Genomic DNA, 13,459 nt, shown 5'->3' on the forward strand with positions numbered 1-13,459 from the left:
GTACAATGCCAACAGAGAAAAGATTCAAGAACAAACTCAAGACCATCCCCTAGCCATTGAATATAGGAAATGATGGTAATTCAAAGCACCATTCTAAAAATCATTAAGAGGTGATGTCTAACATCATTTCAAGAAGCTTGTTGGGGAAAGTACTAGAGATATGTTGTTTTCTAATGTTTATTTTCTGCTTGAGGGGATTTGAAGGGATAATTGACATCTGGATTTTCACTTAGCACAGTTTTGCCAAAAGTTGGCACCTTTGACTGGGGGTAATGTGAAAGAATAGCTAAACCCTCAGCGACAATCTTTTTTATATAAGATGATTTATTTTGAAATATTTCCTTGTTCCTGGCCAACCAAATGCCCCAACATATAATGAGGGGAAGGGCTCTAAAAGGTTTTGTGGCACTGCTCTCAACCCAAGCTTTCCAGATCTCTTCAAATAAGATACCCTCCCATTTGCAATCCTGGCATATAAGTGTACTACAAGGCCACTAGACTTGTTCTGTGAAGGATCAATGTGCAAACAGGTGATCAATGGTCTCCTCACTACTTTTACACATTGCACATAATCCAGGACCAATATTATGTCTTTGTTGCATTACGTCCCATGTAGGAATTTTTTCACACCAGACCGGTAAATGGGACTTTAACGGACATTTCGACTTCCAGAGTACTGTCTACCACCAGATAATCTCCACGTTTTGTGCTAGAACATTTAAATGAATATAACCCAACTTAGGTGTATATATGTCATGTAGAGCAAGTGCCCAAACCAACTCATCCTCCCTCTGATTTATTTGAATGTGACTTGAAAGCAAAGCTTCCAAGTACCTAGACCATTCCTCCCAAAAAACCCCCTGAAGATTTAAATTTGCAATTGTCAACCATCCTTGATGCCAAAGGGTAGTCTGAGCAGGATTATTAATATGAAAAATTATGGAATATCCTTGATCTCTTAGAGTATCAATGAGAGCTTGTGGCAATTTGAGTCTGTCACCACTCCTCAACCAAGGATTTGAACCCAGCCTAACTTTGTTTCCATTCTCAAACTTCCATGCCATACTCGAAGCAATCAGACCAAATGAATTTAGAACAACCCTCCATACCACTGAATATTTTGTTTCGACTTGTTCTGAAGCCGCACCCAGTCTACGGGGGAATATGGGGCAATATATTTTTGGTAGACCATCATCGTCTAGAGACTTTGAGTAGCGAGAAGCCTCCACCCACACTTTGCTGCAAGGGCTTTTGAGAACATAAAAATATTTTTTAGCCCCCACCTACCCAGTAGCTTTGGCACATCAAGACGATTCCACTTGACCCAGGGGAGGAAAAAATGATCTTGGGATCCTTCCCTCGAGAACTTAAAACAGATTCTCCTAGCTTTCTCCAGAACACCCTTTGGAATCCAAGCCAATGACATCCAGTAAACTGGAACCACTTCAAGAACCGATTTTACTAAGACTAACCTGCCTGCTCTAGACAACCACTTGAAACTCCAACAAGTGAGTCTTTTCTCTAACTTAGCTATCAACCACAACCAATCTTCTTTTTTGTAACAATTTGGTTTTAGATGGAAACCAATATACTTTAAGACATCTTCCAATTCAATTAACTCAAAAGGAAAGACTAATCTGATATGAAAGATCTCATGCTCTTCCAAATTGTGAAAAGATATGGTAGATTTTCTTTAATTGATGACTATACATGTAGCTTTCCAGAACAAAAACAAAATCTCATGCAATTTTTGGATATCTCTAGTCGAGCCATTACAAAAGATAAGTATATCATCTACAAAAACCAAATGAGTAATTGCTAGAGCATGAGCTATAACCACACCTTTAAACTCACCTCTTCGCTTTGCCTCCTCTAGCATGCAGTTAAGGCCTTTTGCGACAAGTAGACAAAAAGTAGAGACAAAGAACGACCTTGTCTCAAACCTCTTTGTATGTGAAAGAAAGGAGAACCAGATCCATTTATCAAAACAACGAAAGAAACAAACATCAAACAACTCATGATCCAATTGATAAACGAGACCTCAAAACCCACATGAGTAAGAAGAAGTCTAATGAACATCCAATTAACTTGATCATATGCCTTTGAGAGATCTATCTTGAATACAACACCTTTAGCCTTCTGAGTTTTTAAGCTATGTAGCCTTTCTTGAGCGACTCCAATGACTTCATGGATCTGTCTCCCCTCAAGAAAACTGAATTACTCCTTTGAAATGGTCTTTGAAAGTATAGGCTTAATCCTTCTAGCAGTCACCGTTGAAATGACCTTATACACATAATTGCATAGGGAGATAGGCCTGAAGACCTCAAAATGTTAAATTTACGTGAAACTCTGCAACTACTTAGATGAATAACTAAAAACTGAAAACTAGTTTACTTTCAGCAGGATACAAAGTTTCTTAACAATTCATAAGCAACGAAATAAAAACACCAAAGATATAAAAACACATCACACAAATTGACACACTTGTTTTCTCAGGTAACCCAATAGTGAAAACCCGTTTCATTGATGTCAAATTTTATTGATTATTCTTGAGCAATTGGATCTATTACAAAGCAATTTGTCTCTCTGAGAAAATTTTCTGCTTCTTCTCACAAATCTCAACCGATACAATTGATCTTGGCTTGCCTTGATCACTGCTTGATCTTGACCCTCTAGCATGTAGCTATTCCTCTACTACCTCCTTTGTTGAAAAATGTGTAACTAGGTTCGGTATTCATAAGTATGAAATGTATTCTTGTAAATTATAAAATGAAAAGAAATTATTATTATTGTAGCATGAGTTTCATGCTCAAGTTCTTTTATTTTATAGGTCAAGCACCCATTGAGTGCTCCTAGGGTTTTTCCTAGGTTTAAGAGTCATTATCATATATTGAAGACCCTATGGGTACATTGTATCTTGTAAAGGAAAATTTGTTTTCTCTTTAAAGTGTCGAAATACCTCCAATATCAAGTTGGCTTAGAAGTTGTCAAGTCGGCCTACATGAAGAGCCACGTCCACCCTTGAAGAAGCCTATATATAGAGAGGAACTCGTCCTCCATTAAACACACTCACTCATCTCATTCTATGCGAAGAATGTTGAAGAATCTACGGCATGCATAATTACAATGATTTTTCGATACATGATAACAATTTGTGAAGTATTTAAACAATTTTCTTAACTTGATGTTTACTTCATTATTCGCATGTATATGTTAACTTCATCAAACTTCTATCAAAACAAAAGAGACAAGAACACAAATGACTTGGCTTTCTGCCAGGGCCAAAACCTCTCCCTCTTGGAGAGGAAAACCCATGCGTAAATTCTTCTTATAGAGATTCCATTGATGAATACCAAGACCATGACCCTTGACATAGCTAGCCTCTCCAAGACCAAGACATCTTATCCTCTTCCTAGCTAAGATCATCAAGACTGCTGCATTGCTGAAGTCATCTTTGTTGTATCACTGAGATCTTCATCATAGCCTCTATATTTCAAAGATATCTTGTCTCCATTAAGATCTTCACTGTGATCTCCCTTGATCAATGTACCGAGGGCATTATTGCTATTATACCATACTTGAATCATTACTGAACCTTAGCTGGAGATATCATCATGAGGGTTGATTGTGAATAGCAAGGAGTATATGTTAGCACAGAAGTTTTGAGACAATGATACTGAGGCCATATGAGGACAGTCAGAATTCGAGGTTCTTTCCATCACATAAATACATCCTTTGTCATGAAACAGGTTCACCGAGGATGTGATATACATATATATCAGTATGCCGAGATCAAACATGAAGCCGAGACTGCAATAAATGCACAATCCTCTTCGTTCATCTGAGATCTATATGCATGATTAAATATATATTCTTCTTCAGGTATGCCGAGATATTTAGCCTAGAACGTATGACAATGCTACGTTCTCTGAGATCAGGTCATGAGTTGCTCTTTCTAGCCATTCAAGATCTAGTCTGTCTGCCCTTAAACCCATCTGAGGTGTAGATAGACCTTTGATATCTTGACTGCGACTCCTTCATGCGTGACTGCAGCTATCTCACTTGACTGCAGCTACTGCGGCTATGACTGCGGCTCTTCCATGTGACTGCAGCTCTTCACTATGGCTACCATCTACTGGGGCTCCTCTTCTATGCCTGCGGCTCCATCTCACTGCAGTTACCTCATGACTGCTACTTCTGTGGTTACAACCCTTGACTGCGGCTCCTCTATACGAGTTCAGTTTTGCCTCTTTGCGGATACCCCAACGGGGTATTTATAGTGGTTGTGTCATATATCCAAGTCGACGTGAACCTCTTGAACTGACTTGACCTTGAGTTAAGCCGACATGTCATTTAAATATATATTTAATTTATTCATTGAAGTCGACATGTCATTTAAATATATATTTAATTTATTCATTAAAGCCGACATGATGTATTTCCTTATTGCTTTGCTTGCAGACTTCGGAAGGCTTGTTTGAGGCATAGATCTTGGTCTTGGAGGGCTGTTAGACAACTTAGAAGACTTGTACATATTTGCATGAACCCATAAAGAGTATCTACATAAATGACATGACTCTTTGACAGATAAAATAAATCCTAAAGACATCAAGAAGTCTTTTAACAAGAGACACTTCTTGCTCATGAAACCCATGTAGCAAGATTACTAAAATAATTTATTCTCTTTTATTACATCAAATACAAAGATCATGTCATTATGAAGACCGAACCTAGTTACACTTTCTTCAACAAAGAAGAGGACTAAGAAGGGTCGAAGAAGAAGGACGAAGAAGAAGTCAAAGGAAGTCGAAGTGATTTGGCTAGTTCTCTCTTTCCCATGTGAAAGTCGAAGCTAGGGTTTTTGCGCTGGGGTTATCTTTGGTTCAATCTTGGAGGAAAGAGAAAAAGGAAGTCAAGCGAAGGTCACTTAGGGTGTCTCACTAGCCCTAAGTCTCAAGGAAAGGCAAGCGAAGGGAAGAGAAGGCCATACGAAGAAGATCAAAGTCTTTAAGAGGAGCAACAACAGTTGCCGAAAGACAAAATTTTGGATCTGCAGTAGGAGGTCGAAGTTCTTGCAGTAGGAGGCCGAGTTGATCTTGATCTTGGAGGGTATTTGTCTGAGTCATTAGGTCATGGTATTCGTCAATTGAAGGATCTATAAGAAGAGAAGAGATTTAAGGGTTTTCCCCTCAAGAGGAGGGGTTTTGGCCCTGGCTTACAACTTATATACTATAGTTGTTTGATGTATCTTACACTATAATAATAAGGAACAAAGCTAATAAGGAAAAAGGTAACACAAATAGTTATCAAGTTAAAGAGAATTAACATATTCACTGCCCTACTGAATTCTCAACATGGTATCGGAGCTAAGGTTATCTAAGGGCATCATGAAGATCTCCTCTACAGTGAAGAAGTTCATCAAGAAGATTGCAAGCCATCTCAAGAAAGGTATCAAGGAAGCATGGAGTTTCTTATCTTCTTCAAAGAAGGTATTAGTCAAAGAAACGAATGAAGGTCTCTTCTCGGCTCTCTCTGGCACATTCCAAGATGAAGACATTTGGGTAATTGACAATGGTGCATCAAGGCACATGATTGGCCATTCCAATCGATTGAAGACCTTATCAAAAGGAAAATCCACTTATTCAGTGGAACTTGGAGATAACAAGAGCTATCCCGTGAAAGGTATTGGATCAACCTCCATAAAGTTGGAAGATAGAAGCAACATTCACCTCAACAACATTCTATTTGTTCCAGGTTTGCACAAGAACTTACTTTCAATTTCAAGTCTAGAAGATAAGGGTGATAGAGTAGCCTTCATTGATGGAAAGGTCGTTGTATGGGGTAAAGACTCAAGTATAGATCAAGCTAAAGTCATTGGCATTCGAGAAGGAAGACTCTACAAATTGATATCTCCTGTGGCCCAAGTCCTAGTTCACATTGAAATTAGCCCATGTGAACTTTGGCATAGAAGATTTGGTCATCTACATTTCAAAATCCTTCCAACTCTAAGTTCCATAGTAGATGGAATTCCTGATCTGAAGGAAGATCATGAAGGAGTTTGTAAGGGATGTGCATTGGGTAAGAATACCAAGCAACCATTTGGAAGCAATGCTTCATGGTCAAAAGAAATGTTAGACCTCATTCACTCCAATGTATGCGGCCCTATGACTCCTAAATCTCTTGGAGGTCATCTATATTATGTCACATTTATAGATGATCATTTGAGAAAGACCTGGGTTTTCTTAATGAAAACCAATGTGGAAAAAGTCGAAGTCGGGATTAATTCGGCAAGGGTCCAAAAGTTGAAAAACTCGGCAAAGTCGGGAGTTTTTCGAAAAAGTCGGCAAAATTAGAAAAACACAAAATTATTCATTTTTTTTAATTTTTTTTAACATCTAGAGTATCCACAACATCAAATAAATGCATTTCCACATAAACATGTAAAGAAAGCTAATATATAATATGTATATGAAGTCTAGTGCTACATCACATATCAAAATAGTGAATCAACTCCTGAATCTTGAGTCCTGTCTGAGTCTCAACTCTCAAGAGTCAAAATATCAACAAAAAATATAATAAATGTACATCATGAGTCATCTAAAAGTCATCAAGTAATCACTAATAGTAATCAGTCACTGAGATCCTCTTCCCCTTTTACGGGAATAGGGAATGGCTTTGCCTTTTCCTCTAGAGGAAGAAGACCCTGCCCCTGGGGATACAAAATGAAATGGACTCAATCGTCCTCTAGAAGCCGATGGAAGAGGTGGCCTCTGTGCTACGCTGCCGCTGCTGCTGCCCACCCTAGATGGTGTCACCTCCTCCTCAGCATCCTCATCCAACTCTGCTACTGCCTCCTGATCCTGATGTTGCTCCGCCTCCTCCTCCTCTATCTCTGGCTCTCCCTCCTCTGCAACTGCTACATCCTCTAGATCCACACCTAACCAATCCGGGATCGTGTCCAAGATCGGCCTCTCAGTCTCGACTCTCCATGCAGCGGTGGTATCAATATTGTCCAATGAGATGGCTTCCACATCAGTAGGTTTCTGAAGCTGTCTCACCCACAATCGAAGATTGTAGTAGACATAGACCATGTCATTGAGGCGTTGGGACTCCAATCTGTATTAGGGTCATAGATTGTAAATTAGTACTTAGAAAATTTAAACATTAAAATTAATCAAACGAATTCAAAAAATTTAATTTGAAATCTTTTCAGTTTTTACCTGTTGCGCTTTTTGGAGTGTATTTTGTCAAATACACTCCAATTGCGCTCACACCCAGAGGAACTGCATGTTTGGCTGAGCACTCGAATGGCAAGCTTTTGGAGATGGGGTACTCTGGCACCATAGCTTGTCCACCAAGCATCTACAAGTTAAAAGAAAAATGAGAAACATAAAAAAAAACATTGAAATTCTAAACTTGAAAGTTTGAAACAAACTGAAGCTTACCTGGCATTTTGGTCGTCCTATTCTTAATAGCCATGTTAAAACCAAATGTGCCACCTCCCACCCTATAGACCTCCATTTCTTTAGAAATCTCCTCACGTTCTTGCTCAGATGACACCATCCTCTTGACACAAGTGAAGAATCCATCCATCACCTCGGCATCAAATCTGAAACCACAAGCATAAGAAAATGCAGGGTTGAGGTAGACACCTGCAACATGAATGGGGCGATGGAGGGTATTGTTCCATCGCTGATCAATCACTCTCCATATGACCTGTTGTTTCTCTAACCCCTCATCTCCCTTATCTGCATAATAAGCACGGATGGCTTCTTTGGCCCTATCCATGGCCTCATACAAGTAGCCCATTGCGGGCTTCTCTCCATCAACCAACCGAAGAACCTTTACCAAAGGTTCTGAAATGACACACACCTCCTCTACTCCTGCCCAAAAGCTCTGATCATATGAAACTAGTCTGCATATGCCCTCTCCCTCCGGTTTGCGGCTAATAGATAAAGAACGCCAATCCGCTGAGAGAAACATGCTCTTCACCTCCCACATAGAATTCAACAGAGACTGAAGAGATATGAAAGTAGTGGCAAATCGTGTAATGGCAGGCCGCACCAACTCTTTGTTGTTGGTGAATTTTCTCATCAAGCTAAGCACAAATGAATGATTATAAATAAATTTTATTATGCTCTTGGCTGATTCAACAATATCCCTCACAGTAGGAATTTTACCTATATCCTCCAACATCAAGTCAATGCAATGAGCAGCACAAGGTGTCCAAAACGAGTTAGGATACCTCTCCATAAGCATCTTGCCAGCGGCAACCATAATTTGCAGCGTTGTCCGTTATGACTTGGACAACATTGCTTGGGCCTACTTCCTGAATGAAGAGGTCCAACAACTCACATAATAAACGTGCATCTTTAATGTGGTCAGATGCATCAACAGATTTTATAAACATTGTCCCCTTGGGACAACTAACCAAGAAGTTAAGAAGGGTCCTACCCTTCTGGTCAGTCCAACCATCTGACATGACTGTGCATCCAGTGTGCTCCCATGATGCCCTAAACTCTGCCAATCTAGCAGTGCACTCAGTCTTTTCATCTTGAAGAAGAGGCCTTCTCAATTCTGTAAAGGTGGGGGCTTTGTACCCCGGGCCAACGACAGCAACAACATCAAACATAGGCTGGTAGAATGGGTTTGTCTTGGCAATGTTGAAAAGAACATCACTCCATAGAAGACACCTACTGACCAACTTGTCAGCTTCTGCCTTTTCCTTTCTTTTCATTGATGATCTGATCCCAGGTTGTGAACCAGTTGTTGTTCTAGGAACAAAAAAAGATGAGATAGAAGGATGAGTACCCATGGGTGAGGAAGGTGATGCTGCTGTAGAAGCACTGCCACTCTCAATTCCCCCCACTCTTGAGCCCCCTACAAGTTGTTTTGTTATTGCTGCCCTGGTCTCTTTTCCCTCCTCTTTATCCATCAATGATTGAATGGCCCGTCGGATGATTTCTGGAGTTGTGTTTTTGCAAAGTTCAACATTTTGCCCCGGAATTTGCCCCAAATGGAATTTTAATCTGTTGATGCCTCCTGACATATGCTTGCCACACAACTTGCAAGTCAAATACATTCTATTGACCCCCCCAGTTTCGGGTGTAGCATCAGGCTCACCAAACTCCCACATAGAATCCAAAATCCTCGGCATTTTGTTTTAAACTTTGAGCCGGAATTTAAAGTTTAAACCTGGGCACAAAAAAAATTGAAACAACTTCAATTAGCAATGATCCATCAAAAATTAAAATAGTAGCAAATTAGCAATGAAAAGAATGCAAAGAAAGTGGTACTGTCACTGTGATTTCAATTTTCAGCCCTTGTGTATATATTTTTTATTTATTTTGTGAATATATATTTGGGATTTTACTTCACTGTTTTCCCATTTTCTTTGAATGGAAAGAATGCATGAAAGTGGTACTGTCACTGTGATTTCAATTTTCAGCCCTTGTGTATATATTTTTTATTTATTTTAATATTTTGTGAATATATATTTGGGATTTTACTTCACTGTTTGCTTGCAGATTTGAAGGGTAGGGCGTAGATCTCTTAAACAAGTTTTTACAGGTGGATATGGCCTCATAAGAAGAGAAACAAATTAATTTTTTAAAGGGCAAGCCCTCCTCCTCCTTGGTGGCCTAAGTTATCAATTTTTTTTGGGAATTTTTGAGGGCTGCAGACCTTTCCTAGTCTCTCTATGAAGCCACAAGCCTTCTAAGGCTACCCTCTGCTACTGTAATGTTTTTTAATTTTTTTGCAATTTTTAATTTTTTTTTGAGGTTATTAACTTTGACTGTTTGACATGCCACTATCTTCACCACAATGGGCTAGGCATCTATGAACCCATTGACAATAATCCAACTGTGTTTTAACTTTTTTTTTAAATACTTCCATTTCAGGCTTCTAGTACTTTTTCAATTAGTTGTGGGTTCAAAACTGGTTATTTAACTGCCATGATCAGTTCTGTCTAATTAATTATTAAACAGATAAACAGTGAACACTACTATAATACTATTTAGTATTATCATTGTACACATCATGTTTGAGAGCCAAGGACTTCTAGAGGTTTTTCATGTTTGTAGATGAAGCAGACAACTCAAACAGTTCATTCAATAATTTTTTTTTGATTTTCTCAAGCTGCAGCTTATTTATCACTTGCCACCACTTTCTGCCATTACATCACAGGCTTGACACAGAAATAAAACAAAGGCCGACAACACTAAACCATAATTTTCAAATAAAGCTAGTCCTTCCCTGTACAAAGTTCAAACAACTTTACATTATGCAGCATATGTTCATGAGCTGAAAGTTCTGTGTGACATAGACATTAGCGTTACAAGTTGTGAATATCATAGGTATCACTTTGTCATTTTTCGCAGATCATGGAAGAGTTCCTTATTTCTCTTCTTAGTATTATGAGCCAACCGAAGAGTTCCTTATACTTATGCAAAAGAGAGAGCCGCGACCCTACGAGTGGAGACATAAATCTTTGTGGTAGACTTGGTAACCTTAGGGTATTTGCACAGGTGCATCGTGAGCAGAAGACGACAGATTGGTGGGTTGATCATGCAAGGGAATGTATGACGTAAATTTTATGGTGAACCGTGAGAAATCAAAAGCAATAAATATTCAATATTAAACAGGAAAGATTTATTATTTAACTGTAACATTGGATGAGGATCTACGCTACCGGCAATGTTGACAGTTGAACTGGAAGTTGGAATGCTATCAATGATTCAATCCGGCTCCTCTCCACGCTTGCACGATGCAAACCCTTGTTCTCTCGGTTCTCCAAACGCAATGAAAAACGCACAAACCAAATCGCAAAAGCTAAACCGAGTTATAACCATTTGCGGCATTTTATCAGCGAAAAAATTTCCACGCCGATTTTTCGATCGACTCGCGATTTAATCGGGAGTATGAAAAAATCGCCAAAAAATCGGCCGATTTAATCCTTTCGCTGAAAAAATGGCGTTTTTAGGAATAAATCCCGATTTTTTCGGGACTTTTTCCACACTGATGAAAACCAAGGACGAAGTATTTACAAAATTTCAATAATTCAAAGCTAAAGTGGAGAACCTTACAGAAAGAAGAACCAAGATACTAAGATCTGATAATGGAGGAGAATATACATCCAAAGAGATTATAACATTCTGTAAGGAGTCTAGGATTAAGAGGGAGCTGATAGTCCCATACAATCCTGAACAAAATGGAGTTGCAGAACAGAAGAATAGATCCATTGAAGAAAGTGTAAAAGCAATGTTACACGATCAGGATCTACCTAAGTTTTTGTGGGGGGAAGCCACGAAGACAACTGTCTACATTCAGAATCGAAGTCCCCACAGATATCTAGACAATAAAACTCTGGAAGAAGTGTTCACTGGAAAGAAGCCATCTGTAGATCATCTCCAGATCTTTGGGTGTCCTGTATATATCCATATACCAAAGGACAAAAGAAAGAATCTGGATCCTTCCAGCATGAAGGGAACATTTGTTGGGTATAGCAGCTCATCAAAAGCTTATAGGATCTACATGCAAGATGGACATCACATAGAGTTAGTTGTGATGTCATATTTGATGACAACATAGCATTCAAGAAATCAAAGGAACTTTCCATAGATTTTGATGATGAAGAACTTCTGATATTTGAAGAGGAAGTTGACAAGGCGGAAGAAGAATCACACCATGAAGAAGAAGGTCCCACTGAGCTTGTTCAACTTGTGGTCATCCCTAAAACAAGAAAATGGCCTAATTGGTTGAAATCTACTCTACTCGATGCAAAAGGTCATGAGGCAACGAAAGGCTTTTTTAGAGAAAGCAAGAAACCCAAGAGATATTCTGGGTATGCTGCATACATGATAAAACTAATAGAAGCAGAACCATCCACTTTTGAAGAGGCTATAAATAATCAAGAATGGAAATATGCCATGAATGAAGAGTATCAATCTATAATGAAGAATGGAGTCTGGGAGATCGTACCTAGGCCCGAAGACAAATCTGTGGTTACTTCCAAGTGGATCTATAAGATCAAACATGCGGCTGATGGAAGTATAGATAAGTATAAAGCAAGATTTGTGGCTAGGGGCTTCTCTCAATTTGAAGGCACGACTATGAAGAGACATTTGCTCCAACAAGAAGATATCCAACGATTCGATCATTAGTCTCTCTAATAGCATTGATGGGATGGAACATCCATCAAATGGATGTCAAGGCTGTGTTTTTGAATGGCACAATAGATGAAGAAGTCTATATAGAGAAACCCTTGGGATTCAAAGTTAAAGATAGGAAGGCATATGTTTGCAGATTGAAGAAAGCATTATATGGCCTCAAGCAAACACCAAGGGCATGGCATGCTAGAATGGATGCATACCTACAAAGAATAGGCTTCACAAAAAGTTCTGTTGATTTGAACCTTTATATTAAGGTTGTAGATGGTTAACGTATAATCATTCTTCTGTATGTAGATGATCTTCTCTTGACTGGTGTAGAAGGTCGAATTGAAGAATGTAAGAAGCAACTAGCAACATAATTTGATATGAAGGATCTTGGGCTGATGCATTACTATTTGGGACTAAAAAGTCTGGTAAGGGCCTGAGGAAGTTTATTTGGGTCAAGGAAAGTACATTATCAAGACGCTGAAAAGGTTTGACATGATGGAGTATAGGCAACTTATTGGCTCATTGATGACTTGGTGAATACTTGACCAAACCTATGCTTTCTAGTAAATGTTCTCAGTCAATTCCAAGTGGAGCCGAAGCATGATCATTAGGTAGAAACAAAACATATTCTGAGATATCTGCGAGGAATCATCCACTACTGTCTGAAGTATGATAGAAGAAATGATGTCCAACTGATTGGATATACAGATTTCGGCCGGGGAGGCATTGAACAAGATGGAAGGAGCATTGCGGGAGGATGTTTCAGTTTGGGATCCTCCATGGTCTCATGGATGAGTAGAAAGCAAGACATAGTTGCTTTGAGTAGTGCTGAGGCTGAATATGTTGTGGCCTGTGAAGTAACCAGATAATCAATATGGTTGAGGAAGCTGCCATCCGACCTATTTGAAGGACCGACGAACCCTATAGTGATACTTTGTGATAACACCAGTGTTAATATTAGATAACAATGGTAGGTTCTATGCTTAGAGCAATTTTACTTCAATTTCTTTATTAGCCCAATATCAATATCCAGTTTAGCAATCACATCAACTTGATAGTAAAATGCAGATAGAACATAAACAATAACAGTAGAAGACAAGCCAAGACAAGAGGACACAAGATATGGCACCAGCCAGGGACAAACCCCAATGTGGGGAAACCCTTGATCAATTCTTCTTATAATTCTTCAAAAGTTCAACAGAGAGAGAGAGAGTACAATATACAATTTTAACTTGCTCAATCATAGTGAAATCTGATCAGTCAAACAACAGAAACAGAAAGCCCTAACCAAAAAGTCA

At 39.0% G+C, this 13,459-nt stretch overlaps 2 protein-coding genes across 2 annotated transcripts in view; one reads left to right on the top strand and one right to left on the bottom strand.

The window, feature by feature from the left end:
• LOC149204581 (chloroplast protein FOR GROWTH AND FERTILITY 2-like) overlaps window positions 1–13,459 on the top strand; it is a 150,719-nt gene that overhangs the window by 3,179 nt on the left and 134,081 nt on the right. The gene's annotated exons all lie outside the window — the stretch shown is intronic.
• On the bottom strand, window positions 6,533–7,562 carry LOC149204582 (uncharacterized). The gene is made up of 3 exons (XM_089393318.1): window positions 7,446–7,562; window positions 7,221–7,362; window positions 6,533–7,116 (listed from the first exon to the last, which is right to left on the bottom strand). Exons 1-3 carry the CDS (start codon window positions 7,519–7,521, stop codon window positions 6,633–6,635), a joined length of 702 nt encoding a protein of 233 aa, XP_089249444.1. The 5' UTR covers window positions 7,522–7,562; the 3' UTR covers window positions 6,533–6,632.

The sequence above is a fragment of the Pinus tabuliformis genome, chromosome 1_2, assembly GCF_031772625.1.
Source record: "Pinus tabuliformis cultivar Carrire ecotype Pingquan chromosome 1_2, CPIR1, whole genome shotgun sequence".
NCBI lineage: Eukaryota > Viridiplantae > Streptophyta > Pinopsida > Pinales > Pinaceae > Pinus > Pinus tabuliformis.